We start from the raw sequence: 18,204 nt of genomic DNA, 5'->3' as shown, positions 1-18,204 counted from the left end.
TAAAAGCCATCTCTTCCACCTTTACCGTCTTCTTGAAGGCATGCCTGTTTGAAAGCATTGGCTGTTTCCATTTCTTCTTTTGTCTTTTTTTTTTAAATAAGGAACAACTCTTATTTGATGGGATTTCTGTGAGATTTTAATTCCCTATGAGGATTTCAGATTGAATGGGAACCATGTGGAGAGAAATGACGAACTTAATGTCGTGTTAACACTTGCGATGTTATGGTTTGGATGTGAAATGCCCACTGTTGTACAGCACTAGCCTTTGAGCTGAACTTCTGCCATCTTCCAGTTTTTTGTTTTTTGTTTTGTTTTCTTGCCGAAGATCATTACCACTGGGCTTGTTGACTGTTAATTTTCCTTCTTGGAAGGAGGAGTAGGAAGGGTCATTGGACCCTCACCTGAGTATCTAGCCACTCCCGCCAACCAGCTGCATACAATTCTGTCTTAATTGCAGGGAGCCCTGGGGTCTCTGGGAAGGGGCAAGAGAATATAGGTGTGGAAGGATGAAGAGAGGGAGCTCCTTTACATAGCCGTGGGGATCATCTCCGCCCATGCCGGGTGCAGCTGTTCCCATCTGTAAGCCCTCACCCACTGATCTGTAAGTAATCAATTCATTGGTTCCCCAGAGAGAACTTTGGTGGGACCCCACCTTGGTTTGTTGTTGGAACCATAGGAGGAGGAGTTAGTCACTGTTCATGTCTCCCCCAGTGAAGGAATTCCAATATTATCCCCCAAGGCTCACATTTGCACACTTGGTCCGCAGCCGGTAATGCTGTTCTAGAAGGTTGTGGAACCTTTGAGAAGTGGGGCTTAGCTAGAGGAAGTGTAATCTCTGTGGTCTGCCCTACTTCCTGTTCCCTCTCTTCCTCCGGGTTCACTGAGATGTGAGCACACAGTTTTATACGTGCCTGCCCTGCCGTGATACTTTCTATCACCACAGACCGTGAGTCCAAATACACTCTCCTTCTGCTAAGTTCTTATTTGGTCGCAGTGATAAAACATTTACCTAGAGAGGACAGCAGCAACAGCTCTGTGCCATGCCGTGTGGCTGGGCCAGCAAGACTTAATCGTGCGCTGCCTCGGGCTGCCAGAGAACTGCATCAACAGCCTCTGGTGTTGGGCACCATTATGTTGAGCGAGTACAAGGTGGAGAGGTGGAAGAGAGAGGAGTAGTTAGTTCACAGGCTGGGGAGAGGCAGATCTGAAGAGGTGAGTGTGCTAAGGAACAGGCCGACATGAATGGCCTGCTTGCCATGAGTCCAAGTTGATGTCCGAGCCTGGGTTATAGCCAAGAGCCATTTGGTTCAAGGTCCTAAAACAGCTGAGGGGGACTGTGTTGATGTCTGTGGCTCCTGTCGCCACTGAGGGCCATACAGAGGCTTGTAGTCTGGGCTGTTACCTGGGGCCGTGTTGGTGTCTGAGGGCCACACTGCCACGGGGGTGGGGGTGGGGGGTGAGGTGGCATGCTGATCTGAGTGGCCTGCACTCCTACATGGGGCCACGGTGACATCTGAGCCATGGCTGCTTCCTAGGACCATGTGTATTGATGTCTGTGGTCCATGTTGCCACCAAAGGTCACATGAATGCCAGGGGCCTAGGCTGCAACCTGTGGCCATGTGTGTGTCCGACGGTTGTGCCACCACAAAGGCCAAGCTGATTTGAATAGTCTGCACTGTCACCCGGGGCCATGGTGTCATCCTGGCCAGGGCTGCTGCTGAGAGCCATGTCTGGGTCTGTGGCCCTGCAGAGGTCAAGGTCTGAGGTGATATCATGGCTCCTATTACCACTGAGAGCTCTGTGGATGTCCAGAGTCTGGTCAGCCACCTGAGACCATGTCGGTGCCTGAGGGCCATGCTGCTGCCAGGCCATACTGATCTGGGTGGCTTGGGTTGCCACTGGGGCCATGGTGATGTCAGGCCTGAGCTGCTGCTGAGGGCTATGTCTGGGTGGGTGGTCCTGATGTAGCTTGGGTCTGTGTTGATGTCCATAGCCGATGTTACCACAAGGGGTCATAGGAACCATGTGTGTTGAAATCTGAGGCTGTCTACACCCCTCACTGGCCCTGGGATAGCTGGTCCTGCCTCTCACTGGATACCGCTGCAGGAGAGCTGGCCCCTGCACTCAGGGAAAGATGGCCCCACCTCTCACCATGGGCTTGTACCTCACTTGGGCAGCACACTAGAGCTGACCTTGTTGTCAAGGACCCAGGTGAGCTGGCCCTGAGGGCATGAGAGCAGCAGAGCTGACCCCGCCAGACCTCATCGGCGGTGTGGCGGCGGGAAAGATGTCCTCCTTACCCTGCCCCTTGGGAGAGCTGGCCCCGGCCAGGGTCATGAGAGTAAGAGGACTAGTCCTGCCCCTCACCACCTGCAGCACACAGGAGAGCGGACCCTGCACCCTGCCTGGGTATCACACTAGAGCTGATCCTGGTGTGTGTGTGTGTGTGTGTGTGTGTGTGTGTGTGTGTGTGTGTGTGCACGTGTGTGTACAGGTGAGCCAGTCCTGAGAGCGTGAGAGCAGGAGAGCTGACCTTGTTCCCCCTCGAATGCCCCCTACAGTAATTGGGGCAGAGGGCCCTGTACCTTGCCTGGGCAAGATGATGGAGTTCCGGTAGTGTGAATGTGAGTGGAGAACTGGCCCACTCCTTGCTGCAGGCTGCATTGGGTGGACTGGCCTAGGCAGTGTCACTCTGGTGGTGACAATGGGGGAAGCTGTCAGGCTGACCAGTCCAGCTGTCACCCAGGCCCAGGACCGGAGCTGTGAGTTGGCTCACCCCAATGTCTACCTCATCTATGAACTGTTAGAGCATGAAAGGGTAGGAGCCTACAGATCCAAAGCTGCAGGATCTCCACAACACAGGACAAAGGTGGGGTGTCGGGGGAGCCCAGGGAACCTGGGCCCTGGTGAGAGCCCTTTGTTGATGGTGTGACAGAGGTCAGGGGCCTCAGATCAGACCGATGACTCATGACAATGAACATTTGTAAGTGTTGCAAGTGAGGATGAAAGGATTAAAGGGTGAAAAGCACAGCTTCCAGGAGGAGATTCTTCTTTCTTCTTGTTCTTGTTCTTCTTGTTCTTTTTTTTTTTTTTTTTTTGGTTTTTTTTGAGACAGGGTTTCTCTGTATAGCTTTGTGCCTTTCCTGGAACTCGCTTTGGAGACCAGGCTGGCCTTGAACTCACAGAGATCTGCCTGCCTCTGCCTCCCGAGTGCTGGGATTAAAGGCGTGTACCCCCACCGCCGGCTTGTTCTTCTTGTTCTTGTTCTTTTTCTTCTTCTCCTCCTCCTCCTCCTCCTCCTCCTCCTCCTCCTCCTCCTTCTTTTGTTTTTGGGGGAGTTGCAAGGGCAGAGGGTGGATGTGAGGGGATGGAGAAATGAATGGGGTCTGGATGCATGACATGAAATCTTCAAAGAATTAATAGAAGTTAATTTTTCAGGTGATTCTCAGACCCATGAGAACAGTGTTTACAATCGTTTGATGGAGAAAACATGAGGAGTCATCATTAGCTTCTTGAAAAAAGTGATGAGCATAGACAGTTGTCATTGTCAGAATAAGAACAGAGGATGAAGCATAGTGAGTGCATAATTTGTGAAGAACAGGCTTTGTGTAAGAATGGTGGTACTGGTGTGAAGAGCCTGGGCATGGTGATCCCCAAGTCTGGGGAAACATTCTCGATCTGCCATGTATCAAGTCACTTTGTGCCTCAGTTTCCCTATCTGTCACATAGCTACAGTAATTCTGAGATGATACTTGAGAAGTGCTGAGGGAGGTTCTTGAGCCACATGCAGGGCTTAACACACATCAGCATCTGTTTTCAGCAAATATTCCACATGCTGGATGGATGCTGCATAAATAAACTTGCTTTTCATTGAAAATATTTCTTTTCAGCACACCATCTTGTGAGTAGTTCCTGGTATCCAATATTGCATATTGTGGTAGTTTGAATGTAATTGGCCCTCCTAATCTCATAGGGAGTGGTACTATTAAAAGTGTGGCTTTGTTGGAGTGGGCATAGCATTGTTGGGGGACAGCTTTTGCTTAAGCTTCGCTCAGTGTCACAGTCATTCAACTTCCTGTGGCCTGCAAGATGTAGGACTCTCAGCTACTCCAGCACTACATCTGCCTGGATTCTCCATGCTCCCTGTCATGCTAATGGATTGAACCGCTGATATTGTAAACAAGCCACCCAAATTAAATATTTTCTTTATAAGAGTTGCCATGGTCATGGTGTCTCTTCACAGACGTATATGCATATGCATATAATTCATACTGTAATTTTTCTTTCAGAATATAAGTTAAGCAACCCCCATTAACAGGATGAAGCTCCAGCTAATTGCATTTGTCCTAATCCTCCAGACTGAAACACTGGCAGATGAGAGCCCAGGTACTAGTATATTTTTTGTTCATTATCATTTGGGGAATATAAATATTTTTATGTTTTACTAAACTTTAATAAAAAGGAATACTTTATTTACTAACAAATCAAAGTACACACCACTTGGTATTAGCCACAGAACATAATATTCAACAGACTTCATCCCTTAAAGGTGGGGAAAGCTATGGGTTAAAAAAAAATCATGTTATGTAGCCCTGGCTAAAAAATCTTTATTCATTGATTTGCATAACTCTCAACATCTCATATATCTGTGAATACAGTGTGTATTGAGTAGTTTGAGCCTTATCTTTAGAAATGTTGCAGAAATGCTCACCAGTGGATAGGTAAGCAGGCTCTTGGAATAAAGCAGGAGAATGCAGCTTTGTTTGCATGGGCTTGGACCCAGGCTAATGCTTTCTGAAGTTGAGCCCCAACCCACAGTTTCTTACAGGCTTTATAGGCTGGATAACAGTGTTGAAATCCCTGATGATGTGAGCATCTGAGGGTGGTCTTTGAGGCCTAGCTCCACCAAGGACAATCTCCGTCATAGTTAGACATGATCACAGGAACAAACACTGTAGGTAGAAGTTCAAACATTCCTTCCTCTGCGAGCTGGATCTGTGGAGGGAGCAGATAGCTGTGGCAATCATTTCTTCCTGCTAATGTTTGCCTTCCTGAGAGGAAGCGGCTCCAACAAGCTTGCAGAACTCAGTATACTAAACTATTTCAGAAGTAAACTTCAATCCACTCTATTCCTTCTTTATTCTATAGTTTCTGGGTGTCTTCATTAGGGTTCTATTCCTGTGATAAAGCCCCATTGGCCGACATCACCTTGGGGAAGAAAGGTTTATTTAAGCTTATAGTTCCACAGCACCATGTGTCAACTGAGGGAAGTCAGGGGAGGGACACAGGGCTGGAACCTGGACACAGGAGCTCATGTAGAGGTCATGGAAGAGAGCTTCTTAAGGCTTTCTCATAGCCTGCCCAGCCTGCTTTCTTATAGCATCCAGGCCCACCAGCCTGAGAGTGACACTGTCCACAGTGAGCTGGGCCTTCCCACATCAATCGTTAATCAAGAGAATGTTCCACAGGCTTGCCCACGGGCCAATCTGGTGAGGCAGTTTTTGTTTCAATTGAGATTCCCTGTTCTCAGTTCACTCTGGGTTGTTCGGTGTGATGCTGACGCAAAACTAGCCAGCACACTAGGCAAGGATTATTATTAGGCTATCATAATAAAGAGTAGTAGTTTGATTTTGCTAGATACATATATATAGGTATAATCTATCCATCTATCTCTCTCATACACACACACACACACACACATACACACACACACACACACACACACACACACACACATTTTCATTCTTCCCCTTTAGTAGGTAGAAGACAAAGAATCCCATATAGAAAACATAATCTAAGTGTTTCTGTGACTAAGCCATTGCCTCTTTCCCCCTTTACAATATGAAATACTCACGCTGAGTATCTCCAATCTGAACATCCCCAGTCTGTGATGTTCAAGATCTCAAATTGAGCCACAGCCTACCAAAAGATGCAGCTGCATTACAGCCTCTGGCTTTCCCAGAGCTTCTTTGTCAAGAAGCCATACCTATAATTTTTTCCTCTATCCAGTTCTTGGGGATGGTCTATGGCCAATGGTGGACCCACAGGGGAGTTAAAAACTGTCCCCTTTGCCTGTACATGGAGTAGCTCAGCTGCCTTCAGACTAAGCCTGGTGATGCATTGGTGAACTCTCTTTGCTTCATGCCCATGTCTGATCCCAATTCTCTTGTTCTGTGATCCTCAGAAGATTCCATGCACCTAAAATCTTCCTTTACTCTGCTCTTAAATTCTCCAGCCCAAGGCAACTGCTTATTCTGTGCTGTTTCCAAAAATAGTTCTTAGTCCTCAAACCACACTGGGACCTTCTGGGGGTGCTACTATGTCATTAATTTTGTAGTACAATATCACAGTTTGGGGCTCCAGAAATAAAAAGAAAATCAATTGCCTTCAGAAATAGATTTGAGAAAGAAGAATCTGTTGGCTAACTTAACTAATGTCAGGCAAAACAAGTGTTTTCTTCTGTTTGACTTCCAGGGAAAAACCATCTTTGGAATTATGATAAAACCATAGGGACACAAGGATGTAGTCTCAAGTGAATAGTGAGGTCTAAAATGTGATGGTGGAAATAAAACTTTACTTGCTGTCTTTATTACGCAGGGCCAGGCCCCGAGTATGCAGATGTGGTGTTTCTGGTGGACAGCTCTGATGACCTGGGGATTAAGTCCTTCCCATTTGTGAGAACTTTCCTTAACAAGCTGATCAGCAGCCTCCCCATAGAGGCCGACAAGTACCGTGTGGCCCTGGCCCAGTACAGCGATGCTCTCCACAACGAGTTCCAGCTGGGCACCTTCAAGAACAGGAACCCCATGCTGAACCACCTGAAGAAGAACTTCGGGTTCATCGGTGGGTCCCTGAAGATAGGGAACGCCCTGCGAGAGGCCCACAGGACCTATTTCTCTGCATCCACAAATGGAAGAGACAGGAAACAGTTCCCCCCAATCCTGGTGGTGCTGGCTTCAGCCGAGTCTGAGGATGATGTGGAAGAGGCTTCGAAGGCCCTGCGGGAAGATGGGGTGAAAGTCATCTCGGTGGGGGTGAAGAAGGCTTCTGAGGAAAACCTGAAGGCCATGGCCACATCCCAGTTCCATTTCAACCTCAGGACTGTCAGAGACCTCAGTTTGTTTGCCCCAAACATGACGCAGATCATCAAGGACGTGACTAAGTACAGGGAAGGAACGGCTGTGGCCCTTATCACACCTGCAGCCCCAGCCACAGCTGCAGCCCCAGCCACAGCCACAGCTGCAGCCCCAGCCACAGCTGCAGCCCCAGCCACAGCTGCAGCCCCAGCCACAGCTGCAGCCCCAGCCACACCTGAAGCCCCAGCCACAGCTGAAGCCCCAGCCACACCTGAAGCCCCAGCCACAGCTGCAACCAATGCTGATAAGACAGGTAGGGAACCCTTGAAGAGGAGCCCGATCCCCACGGGCACAGTACATGGCCGCCCTTCCCCACGGCGGCAGCTCTCACCTGGTGCTCGTGACCGGCTGGACTGAGCTGTTGGGGATTTCCACACATCGGCCTTTTCTTTGCCTCTGTCTGTGCTGTTTCTCCGGCACCAACCCTTTTGCCTTCCTTTGCCTCCTTTTGGCAGAACAGCTGTCATTTCAATCTCAACTCTGCGTCCGTCCTCTCTTGGGAGGCTTTCATTTTAGGTCCCAGCACTCCTTGGGTACATCTTATGACAGCAACATTTCGCATCATTTTCCATCTCTGTTTGTCCCTGTCCTACAGCCATGAGTGTCACAAGGGCAGAATTGGCAGCTTGTGTTAATCTCTGTACTCTGTGAGCCTAAGACAGCGAGCTGGTGTTTGTTTGTTTTTTAATTTTTAATTCATTTCACATACCAACCACATATCCCTCTCTCATCCTTCCTCTCACTCCCCCCACCTCCCTCCCCCCATCCCTCATCTCCTCCTCCAACAGGGTAAGTTCTCCCATGGTAGGACAGCTAAACCTAGTACATTCAGTTGAGGCAGGACCAAGCACCTCTCCGCTTTATCAGGGGTGAGTAAGGTGTCCAACCATAGGGATAATGGGATCCAGAAAGCTGGCTCATGCACCAGGAATAGATCCTGATCCCACTGCCAGGGGCCCCTCAAACACCCAGCTACACAACTGTCTCCTGTATGCAGAGGGTCTAGTCTGGTCCTATGCAGATTCCACAGCAGTCGGTCTAAAGTTCATGAGTTCTTTTGAGCTTGGTTCAGTTGTCTCTGTATATCTCCCCATCATGATCTTGACCCTCCTTGCTCATCTAATTCCTCTTCCCTCTCTTCAACTGGACTCATGGAGCTCGGCCTGGGGCATGGTTGTGGATCTCTGCATCTGCTTCCTTCAGTTACTGGATGAAGGCTCTATGATGACAGTTAGAACACTCACCAATTTGATTACCAGGGTAGGCCAGTTCAGGCACCTTTACCACTGTTGCTAGTAGTCTAATCTGGGGCCTTTTTTTTTTTGTGGATTCCTGGGAATTTCCCTAGCACCAGGTTTCTTCCTTACCCCATAATGTCTCCCTCTATCAAGATATCTTGTTCATTGCTCTCCCACTCTGTCCTTCCCCCAAATTGACCATCCCGTTCCCTCATGTTCTTAACCCTCATTCCCTACCCTCTATTGCCCCCCCCCCCAGTTTACTCCTCTGTTTCCCCTTCCCAAGGTGATCCATGTGTCCCTCTTAGGGTCCTCCTTGTTTTCTAGCTTCTCTGGAGCTGTGGGTTGTAGTTTGGTTATCCTTTGCTTTACATCTAGTATCCTCTTATGAGTTAGTATATATCATGTTTGTCTTTCTGAGTCTGGGTTACCTCACTCAGGATGATGTTTTCTAGTTTCATCCATTTGCCTGCAAATTTCATGATGTCATTGTTTTTTTACAGCTGAGAAATACTCCATTGTGTATATGTACCACATTTTCTTTATCCATTCTTTGGTTGAGGGGCATCTAGGTTGTTTCCAGTTCTGGCTATTACAAATAATGCTGCTATGAACATAGTTGAGAAAGTGTCCTTGTGGTATGATTGAAAATGCCTTGGGTATATGCCCAAGAGTGGTATCATTGGGTCTTGAGGTAGATTGAGTCCCAATTTTCTGAGAAACCACCATACTGATTTCCAAAGTGGCTGTACAAGTTTGCATTCCCACCAACAGTGGAGGAGTATTCCCCTTGCTCCACATCCTCTCCAACAAAACCTGTCACCAGTGTTTTTGATCTTAGCCATTCTGACAGGTGTAAGATGATATCTCAGAGTCATTTTGGTTTGCATTTCCCTGATGAGTAAGGATGTTGAGCAATTCCTTAAATGTCTTTCAGCCATTTAGGAATCTTTTGTTGAGAATTCTCTGTTTAGATTTGTAGCCCATTTTTAAATTGGATTGTTTGGTATTTTGCGGTCTAGTTTCTCGAGTTCTTTATATATTTTGGAGATCAGCTCTCTGTCAGATGTGGGGTTGGTGAATATCTTTTCCCATTCTGTAGGCTGTTGGTTTCTTATTATGAATAAGTGAAAATCTGACTGTCATAGGCACCAGGAACCCATCTAGATAGTTCCTTTTCCTTCGTATTCCTGGGGATGTGAGGCTGATGAGCAGTAATTCAGTGAGTGCCAGTCAGCCAGCATATTGCAGCTACCATATCCCACCCAATAGGAGTGAGGACTGTGGAATGAGAGGCTTGTCAGCACATGCTCACACACACAGGCAGCACAGGGGTGACTCGGCTGGTCAGAGGTGTGGTGGGCTGTGATCTTGGGCTTGTGTATGCCTAGTGGCATAGCCTTTCCTGCACTATTTCTTTTGAGTATGTCTCTAATGAGCACCAGCGCCTGCTCCAGACAAAAGGCACTTGTTACCTCTCCAGCCATGTAGTCAGTCATTCTATGGTGATAGCTTTCACATTTATAATTAAGTATTTCACATTTTCATATATCTAACATTAGGATGTATTTCTGTGATGCATCAGTTGTGCTTTTAGGAGACTCTGAAATGCTGCTATTAAGTAATGATGTCTCTCCCAGAAGAATATATCTTTAAACTGGGGAAATACTGGAAATATTTACTGAAGGCTTATGGGTATGAATGAGAGTGAACTAAAAGTAGCTCAAATTGAATTGGCTCGGTATCTCCCTCACTTATGTAATTCAAGGCCTCAGCCCTTACCTTTCCTATGTGAAATTCTCCCATTTACTTTTCTGAGGACCCCAAACACATCTCATGGGATTGCTCCTTTCTGTAAGACCCCACCATCCATGCTGACCCCCAAGCACATCTCATGGGACTGCTCCTTTCTGTAAGACCCCACCATCCATGCTGACCCCCAAGCACATCTCATGGGACTGCTCCTTTCTGTAAGACCCCACCATCCATGCTGATGTCTACTGCATTGAGAGCTACTGGGGATCAGCATTTACCCCAGCTGTCACAGTGTGTCCTTAGGGAGGGGTGATGACCCCAGCCATTGCAGCATGTCCTTAGGTGAGTTCTGATTTCTATCCCAGAAGCCACCTCTGTTAGCTTCCAGCTTCCACCTGGCAGGTACCTGCTCTGCCTTTCCTTCAGCTCCCAGGAAGCCTGGGTATTTCATATAGAAACACACAGGGCCTTCTCTTCATTGACTTTGATTCTTGATTTCCTTGGCCGGAAGAGGAAATGCTAATGCCCCATTAGCTGACATCTTCTTATTGAAGGATGCTTTACTTGTGTCTTAGGTGAGTTTTCTATGATGATTTCAAAGCAGAATACCCTGAGTCCAGTAGTCACTGGGGAGGTGGTCCTAGAGAGCATCAGTTAAGAAACATAGGAGGCTGCATGTGCAGGTACAGAGCTGGTGATGAAGCAAACGGGCCAGTCAGCTCTAGGCAGGTGTGTAGCAAGAATGCTGCGCTGGCGAGAAGCCTGACGACATCTTTGGAGTACCATAGGAGAATCCTCAGCTGAGTGGACTTCCCTGGCTGCTCTCCGACTCTTAGTCTGGTCTCTCAGGGACAATGGAGCTCTGTCACCTTTTAGGGGTCCCATGCACTGATCACACTTCTCTTAATCCTTCTTATAGTACAAGACAGGGTATTGCTTAGAAGGACCCCATCCTTGGCTTCTGAAAGTTTAAGCAAGGGCTGTCATCAGTATGGTCTGAGTTTAAAGTATGGCTGGACTGCTTAGGACCTTGGGTAGTTTTCTTAACCTAGAAGTGTCTGTTCCCTTCCTTGTAAAGTCAGGAAAATGATGTCTGTCTTCTAACAATGGCGAAGTGACTTGTGTGACTTTTGTTTATTGCTATTGAAAATAACAGCTGTTGGCAAATAAATGCTGGCTTGAGTAGGTCATGCTTGAGTAGGTCTTGAGTTTGGCTTAGCCAGTGGTGTGGGATTCTGTGTGATGTTTATGAGACTAAGTTTTAATTAATTCTCTACAGATATTCTTGTTCTCACACCAGGTACCCAACACTAGAGGGCCAGAGATAAGTAAGACATGTTTTCTGTCTTCTGGGGTCAGAGAAGGTAATGGGTAGCTCTTGGCAAGATTAAGCTTGTCTCGTGACTCTGCTTTGCACAGGCATGATTCATCCACTCATGTTTGGAGTAGGTGTTTGTTGTGAATATGGTGACTTTGCCTTAGATCAGATTCTTCCAAACAACTGCTCGTGTGACATCTCCTCTTGGATGCTCAATGCTATGTGAAATCTAGCATGTCTGAGATGGAACTCTTGGATCTTACTTGTAACTCATTCCCACTGTCTCAGAAGGACACACTGCCACCATCCATTCAGATGTGCAAACCCTAAGCCCAGGAGTTTCCCCTTCTTCTCCTGCTGCTCTACCTTCCTGCTGTTATCCTGTTTAGAGTCAACATTTCCTTCCTGGACCAGGGCAGTTGTTTGTTGTAACCTGGAATTCATTATTTCCCTTCAGCACCTGGAGTGATGCTGAGAAATTTAAAACAGGTCATGTGACTTCCGGGTGCTCTGGACCTGCTTCCCTCTGACCTCATCATCATTGTTTCTCCTGCTGGCTCTAGCCACTGTGTAGTTCCCACCTTTTGTCCCCACCTTTTGCTATCCTTTCTACTAGAGTTTCTCTTTCTTCCGAATTTCCTATGATTGGATCCTACACTCACATTTCATCCAAATGTGATCCTTTCAGAGAGGCCTACCCTGACTTCACATCTCACGTAGGTTAAAGTCTCTCCCCCAACCACACCACCAGGAGAGTCAACCAGGCCACCTGCTTTGTTTTCTTTGTAGCAATTATCAGCACTTGGAAGAATAGAATTTGGCCACCATGGAGTGTGAGCTTGTTGAGGTCAGCAATATGTCTGCCAATTCATCCCCATATGTCACAGTGTGAGGATGGTAGTGATGAAGGTAGCAGCAGCCATGATGGTCACATTGCTGGTAAACGGTGGGTGTGGGGACCATGGCGGAGGTGGTCATAGTGGCGGTGGTAATGAGTTGAGCTTCATGTCCTGGTAGTGATGATAGTTGCGCCGGTGACTGTGGTCACACTACCGGTGGGAAGTATACTGTCCATGAAGACGGTTACTGTAGGCATGGTCACAGAGATGACAGTGGCAGTGGTGGCCGTAGCATGTGGCAGGAAAATTGCTAAGTAGAGAAGAAAGAGTTCACATGAAGCCTCTGAATTCAATGACCTTGCCAGACTTATTCAGGATTTTGATCTTTTGTTTACTAAGAGGAAGCAATTCTAACTGGGTCTGGTAACTCCATCCATTTTCATTAGTGCCTTAGCAATCCTTGAAGCACCCTCCACTCTAGGCCAGTGGTTTCTCCTAACCTCACAACTTTTCTCTCTCCACAGTTCCCTTTCCCATATCCTGTCAGAAAGACTCCCTGGCTGACATTATATTCTTGGTGGACGAGTCAGTGGGGACCACAGAAAATCTGAGGGACCTGCAGAACTTCCTGGAGAATGTCACAAGCTCTGTGGATGTGAAGGACAATTGCATGCGACTTGGACTGATGAGCTACAGTGACAAGGTTCAGACTATTTCCTCCCTGAAGTCGAGTACCAACCAGTCTGAATTCCAGCAGCAAATCCGAAAACTCTCCCTTCGGACTGGGGGGTCTAAAGTTGGGGCTGCCATTGAGCAGATGAGAAGAGAAGGCTTCTCAGAGTCTAGTGGCAGCAGAAAGGCACAGGGGGTCCCTCAGATTGCTGTGCTGGTCACCAACAGACCATCAGATGATGCCGTGAGGGATGCTGCACTAGACCTTCGCTTGGAGGGTGTAACTATGTTTGCTCTGGGCGTCCAAGGGGCCAACAGCACACAGTTAGAAGACATAGTATCCTACCCTTCTGAGCAGAGCATTTCCACACACAGCTCCTACAGACAGCTGGAATCGTACAGTAGGAACTTCCTGAAGAAGATCCACAATGAAGTCTGGACCCAAGTTTCTACCCATGCTGAACAAATGGAACTTGATAAAACTGGTATGTCTATAAGACTCCGGTATTACATGACTAACGATTGTCCAGGGTTGGGACTGGAGTGGGCAGCGGGCATTGATCAAAATTCAGTCAGGGGACATTTAAGGGTTGAGAGAATACTAAAACAAACAAAGAAACAAACAAACAAAACCCCAAGAAACAAAAAACCTGAATTTGCATAATGGCTGCATAGCTATAAATATGCCAGAATCTATTGAACAATATACTTACAATGGATTGATTTTATAATGTGCAAATTGTGCCTCAGTAAGATGTAATAAAGCCGGCTGGGCGGTGGTGGCGCACGCCTTTAATCCCAGCACTTGGGAGGCAGAGCCAGGCGGATCTCTGTGAGTTCGAGGCCAGCCTGGGCTACCAAGTGAGTTCCAGGAAAGGCGCAAAGCTACACAGAGAAACCCTGTCTCGAAAAACCAAAAAAAAAAAAGATGTAATAAAGCCATACACATGATGCATAAAACATTTTTTATAGTGTAGATGGACAAGAAGAAGAAAAAATAAGCTGTAATCCTACCTTCAGATAACACTTGACTTTGCCTGTTTTTCCGCACTTTAATGTAGGTGCAGAGGATCAAAGGCAGGTCTTCACACTTATGCAGCAAGCACTTTACTGTCTGGGCTCTAAGTTTGTGTGGTAAGAGCAGCAGTGACCAAGGACTAGTGTGTGAGAGGGCAGAGATGCAGGAGGACCAAGCCATCACTGTGGTCTGCTCTGATCCACATCCTCTCTTCACCATCCCTGGCCACTGCCTCCTTCCTTCTGGTGAATGCTTACATCTTTATTAGATCATAGATCAGTTCACTGTGCTCACATTCAAGGTGTACAGATCCACCTGTGCTTTGCAGATGATTGTGATCTCAGCCTCAGAGCTCTACGCATTGATTTCATAGTTTTAATTCTCTGGATTTGATGTATTTCCAGTATCATTTATTTGTTAAGGAATGGTTGCTCAAAGCCTACAACAGTGTCAGGGATCATTCATTGCCCCAACACTTCCAACGAAGGAAGAATTCTTAAACGGCTAAATTGCCCTGTATTTAAAAGATTGGCTTATTTACTTAACTAAATAACAGCATATGAAGCTTACAGTGTGAAGCTGGGCTACCCATTTCCTGTGAATGACTACAAAGAGAAAGGATCACCTGATGAAAAAGTTAAAATTAGCTGGGCATAGTGGGAAGAACCTGTAATCCCAGCAGTTGGGAAGTGGAGCAGGGGGATCAGGAGTTCAGGGCCATCCTCAGCTACATAGATAGTTCCTAGCTAGCCTGAACTACATGAGACAAAAAGAAAGAGAGACAGAAAACAACACCCTCTCCTTAGATTTTGTATAATACAGGAAGTGGCATTGTAGCAGACTTTCTCAGACCGCCAGCCCCAAATCATGACATGGAGACTTATTATTAGTTATGAATGCTTAGCCTTAGCTTAGCCTTGCCCCACTGGCTCTTTTAACTTGATTTAACCTGTTTCTATTCGTTTACCTTTTTCCTTGGGGCTTTTTACTTTTAATTCTGTATGTCCTACTTCCCTGCTTCCTCTATGGCTGGCTGACTGGCCCTCAGCTGACTGGCTGGCTCACCCTTTTTCTCTGTCCACCAGCCCCGCCTATCCCTCCTCTGCCTAGCTATTGGCCATTCAGCTTTTTATTAGACCAATCAGGTGCCTTAGACAGGCAAGGTGAAACAGCAACACATCTTTACATAGTTAAACAAATGCAGCATAAACAAAAACAATATACCTTTACATAGTTAAACAAATATTCTATTCCACAACAGGGCATTGAGAGGTATTTTGTTTAAAATAATTGTCGGATTTCTGTGATGTGCCAGGTCTACAAAGCAGAAGCATGGCTTAGGCAGATCTGTCGGAAAGTGATTTTCTGTGGTAAGAAACAGGTTATGCTTATGAAGAAATCAATTCTGAAAAATGCCACAATGAAAATAGGGTGATAGAGCCACATGTGGTGACACGCCTTTAATCCCAGCACTCAGAAAGCAGAAGCAGATGGATCTCTGAGTTTGAGGCTAGCCTGGCCTACATAGTGAGTTCCAGGATAGCCAGGGCTATGCAGATAAATCCTGTCTCAAAAAATCAAGATAGAGATAGAGATAGAGATGGAGGGAGATAGATAGATGATAGATAGATAGATAGATAGATAGATAGATAGATAGATAGATAGATAGAAGATAGATAGAAGGAAGATAGATAGATAGATAGATGGATAGATAGATGATAGATAGATAGATAGATAGGTAGATAGATAGAAGATAGATAGAAGATAGATAGAAGGAAGATAGATGATAGATAGAAGATAGATAGAAGGAAGATAGATAGATGGTAGAAGAAAATAGAGTGATAGGATAGAGAATGGCTAACATGTCTCAGCTAGAGGGGAAGTGAAGGCCTTTTTCTAAATTGACATGTGACCTGATGAGATAAGAAATATTTCAAGGGAGCAGGACTAGTGCAAAGGTCCTGGGACGCAGTTAAAGAATAGAAAGTCTGGGCCTTGAGAGATGGCTCAGCCATTACAATCACTAGAGGACCCAAGTTTGATTCCCAGAACCCACATGGGAGCTTGAACCACCTCTATTTCCAGCTCCAGGGAGTCTGAGGCCTTCCTCTGGTCTCCACAGGCATCACACACATGTAGTGCACAGACAAAACACCCATATACACATTAAAAAAATAGAAAGTCCAATGTGATCAAAACACAGTGAGTAGATGAAGAATTGCTAGAACTAGAGTTGGAGAGAAAAGCAGGAGTAAGGCCGATTTTTAATTTAAATTCTAAATGAATGGTAAAATCATTGATGTGATTTGGGCTTTCCTGTAGAAGCTGCTTAGGGAAGAAGAGGTCACAGGCAAGCATGGGGTGCACGCCTGTAATCTTGCACCTGGGAGGCAGAGGCAGGAGGATCATGAGCTTAAGGCCAGCCTGGGTTGCATAGAGATTCTGTGTAAAAACAAACCAAAAGAAAAGCACCCAGGACAGATGGTTTCTGATCCCACGCTGTTTTCCGGGAAGCCATTAGACCTGGACTCTAAAGAGGCAATTGTCAGAGCTGGTCAGATGGTTTTACCTACAGCCTGGGGGCCTGGGAAATCTGGTCCTCGGTTTTCATGTACTGGCTGTGTGATCCTAGATAAAGCACTCTGCTTTGCTGTATTTCAGTGTTTTCCCAAGATGGTGATACGTTTCAAAGGTTAAAAATGGACAGAAAGGTCCCAAGGAAGTGTCCATGCTCCACACAAACACAGAGGCCCTGTTCTTTAGATCCTGCACAGCCTCCTGCTCCCCACAAAGCCTGGGACAAAGTTCTCTCAGTATGTCTGTATGTATGAAGGACTGAGTGGACAGAGAACACACTTCCCACTCCTCTGTGCTTGTTTCCTTCTTAGGCTGTGTGGATACAAAGGAGGCTGACATCTATTTCCTCATTGATGGCTCGACAAGCATCCGCAAGAGAGAATTTGAGCAAATCCAGATATTTATGTCGTCTGTGGTAGACATGTTTCCCATCGGTCCCAACAAAGTCCGAGTTGGCGTCGTGCAGTACTCACATAAGAATGAAGTGGAATTTCCCATCTCTCTCTACATGGATGCCGCTGCCTTGAAGAAGGCTATTTTCAACATCAGGCAACTCAAAGGTCGTACACTCACCGGGAAAGCTTTGGATTTCATACTGCCGATAATCAAGACGGGGAAGTCGGAGAGGACCAATGAAATTCCCTGTTACCTCATTGTGCTGACTGATGGGAAGTCAGAAGACAGCGTTCTAGAACCTGCCAACAGACTCAGGGCTGAACACGTCACCATTCATGCAGTGGGGATTGGCGAGGCAAACAAAACCCAGCTGCAACAAATCGCCGGCAATGACGAAAGGGTTAATTTTGGGCAGAATTTTGATTCTCTAAAAAACATAAAAAATGAAATTGTTCACAGAATCTGCTCTGAAAAAGGTAAGAAGCTTGGGCCTGAGGGGCCAGAGAACAGTTACATGCTCAGAGCAGGCACTGATGGAATGAGGCAGTGTGTCTGTGTGGTGGACTAAAGCATTCTGATACAGACACTTCAAGCTCAGGGTTACAGAATGTTATTGCTCACTTCTCTCTTATGTACCTGTCAGGCTGAGGAGTTCAGGTCTAGTGGACAGGCAGGTGCTTCCACCTTTAGGTCAGAACTGTGCTCATCACCCTCCCATCTGTGGAAAGACTCCTGAAGGGAGCTTGCTGCACTCAATTGATGTGATGGTAGGACCGGGAGGAGGCTGGGCCACTGCGTCCAACTGCAGGTTCAAACTTAGTCAAGGGGTCTTGTCTGATTGCAAGGAAGGCTGAGACAAGCATTCTTCTGCCGGGAAACCATCTGCCTGGAAGAAACTTGATTGACAGGCAAGAACGGGAAGACATATTAGCATACTAGAAGCAGTCCCTATCACCTGTAGAAATAGAGGGACAGCTCTTGTGAATGTTAAATTTATATCTGTTCCTTTATATGGGTCACACAAAGAAGTGTCATCAACACTTCAGTTTACCTTGGGGCTTTGTTAAGGCTATATTCATATTTTTTATTTTAAAGGTTTTTATCTATTTTGATTTTACATGTATGAGTGTTTTATCTGCAAGTATGTGTGTACTATGTGGGTGCAGTGCCTGCCAAGGTCAGCAGAGGGCATCAGGACCACTGGGCCTGGAGTGTGAATGGTTTTGAGCTACTGTGTGGGTGCTGGGAATTGAAC

At 46.5% G+C, this 18,204-nt stretch overlaps 1 protein-coding gene across 1 annotated transcript in view; it reads left to right on the top strand.

Moving 5' to 3' along the window:
- The first annotated feature begins 2,230 nt into the window (after positions 1 to 2,230).
- The window catches only part of Col6a5 (collagen type VI alpha 5 chain), a 101,993-nt gene continuing 86,019 nt past the window's right edge, over positions 2,231 to 18,204 (top strand). Inside the window, exons 1-6 of the mRNA XM_059269084.1 lie at positions 2,231 to 2,341; positions 4,359 to 4,386; positions 6,598 to 7,181; positions 9,654 to 9,669; positions 12,811 to 13,443; positions 16,865 to 17,425. Coding sequence (XP_059125067.1) covers positions 2,231 to 2,341; positions 4,359 to 4,386; positions 6,598 to 7,181; positions 9,654 to 9,669; positions 12,811 to 13,443; positions 16,865 to 17,425 — 1,933 coding nt within the window. The remainder of the gene's footprint in view (positions 2,342 to 4,358; positions 4,387 to 6,597; positions 7,182 to 9,653; positions 9,670 to 12,810; positions 13,444 to 16,864; positions 17,426 to 18,204) is intronic.

This window comes from Peromyscus eremicus, chromosome 7 (assembly GCF_949786415.1).
Source record: "Peromyscus eremicus chromosome 7, PerEre_H2_v1, whole genome shotgun sequence".
Lineage (NCBI taxonomy): Eukaryota > Metazoa > Chordata > Mammalia > Rodentia > Cricetidae > Peromyscus > Peromyscus eremicus.
The sequence above is the reverse complement of the archived record's forward strand: the minus strand, read 5'-3'. Positions and strand labels throughout refer to the sequence as shown.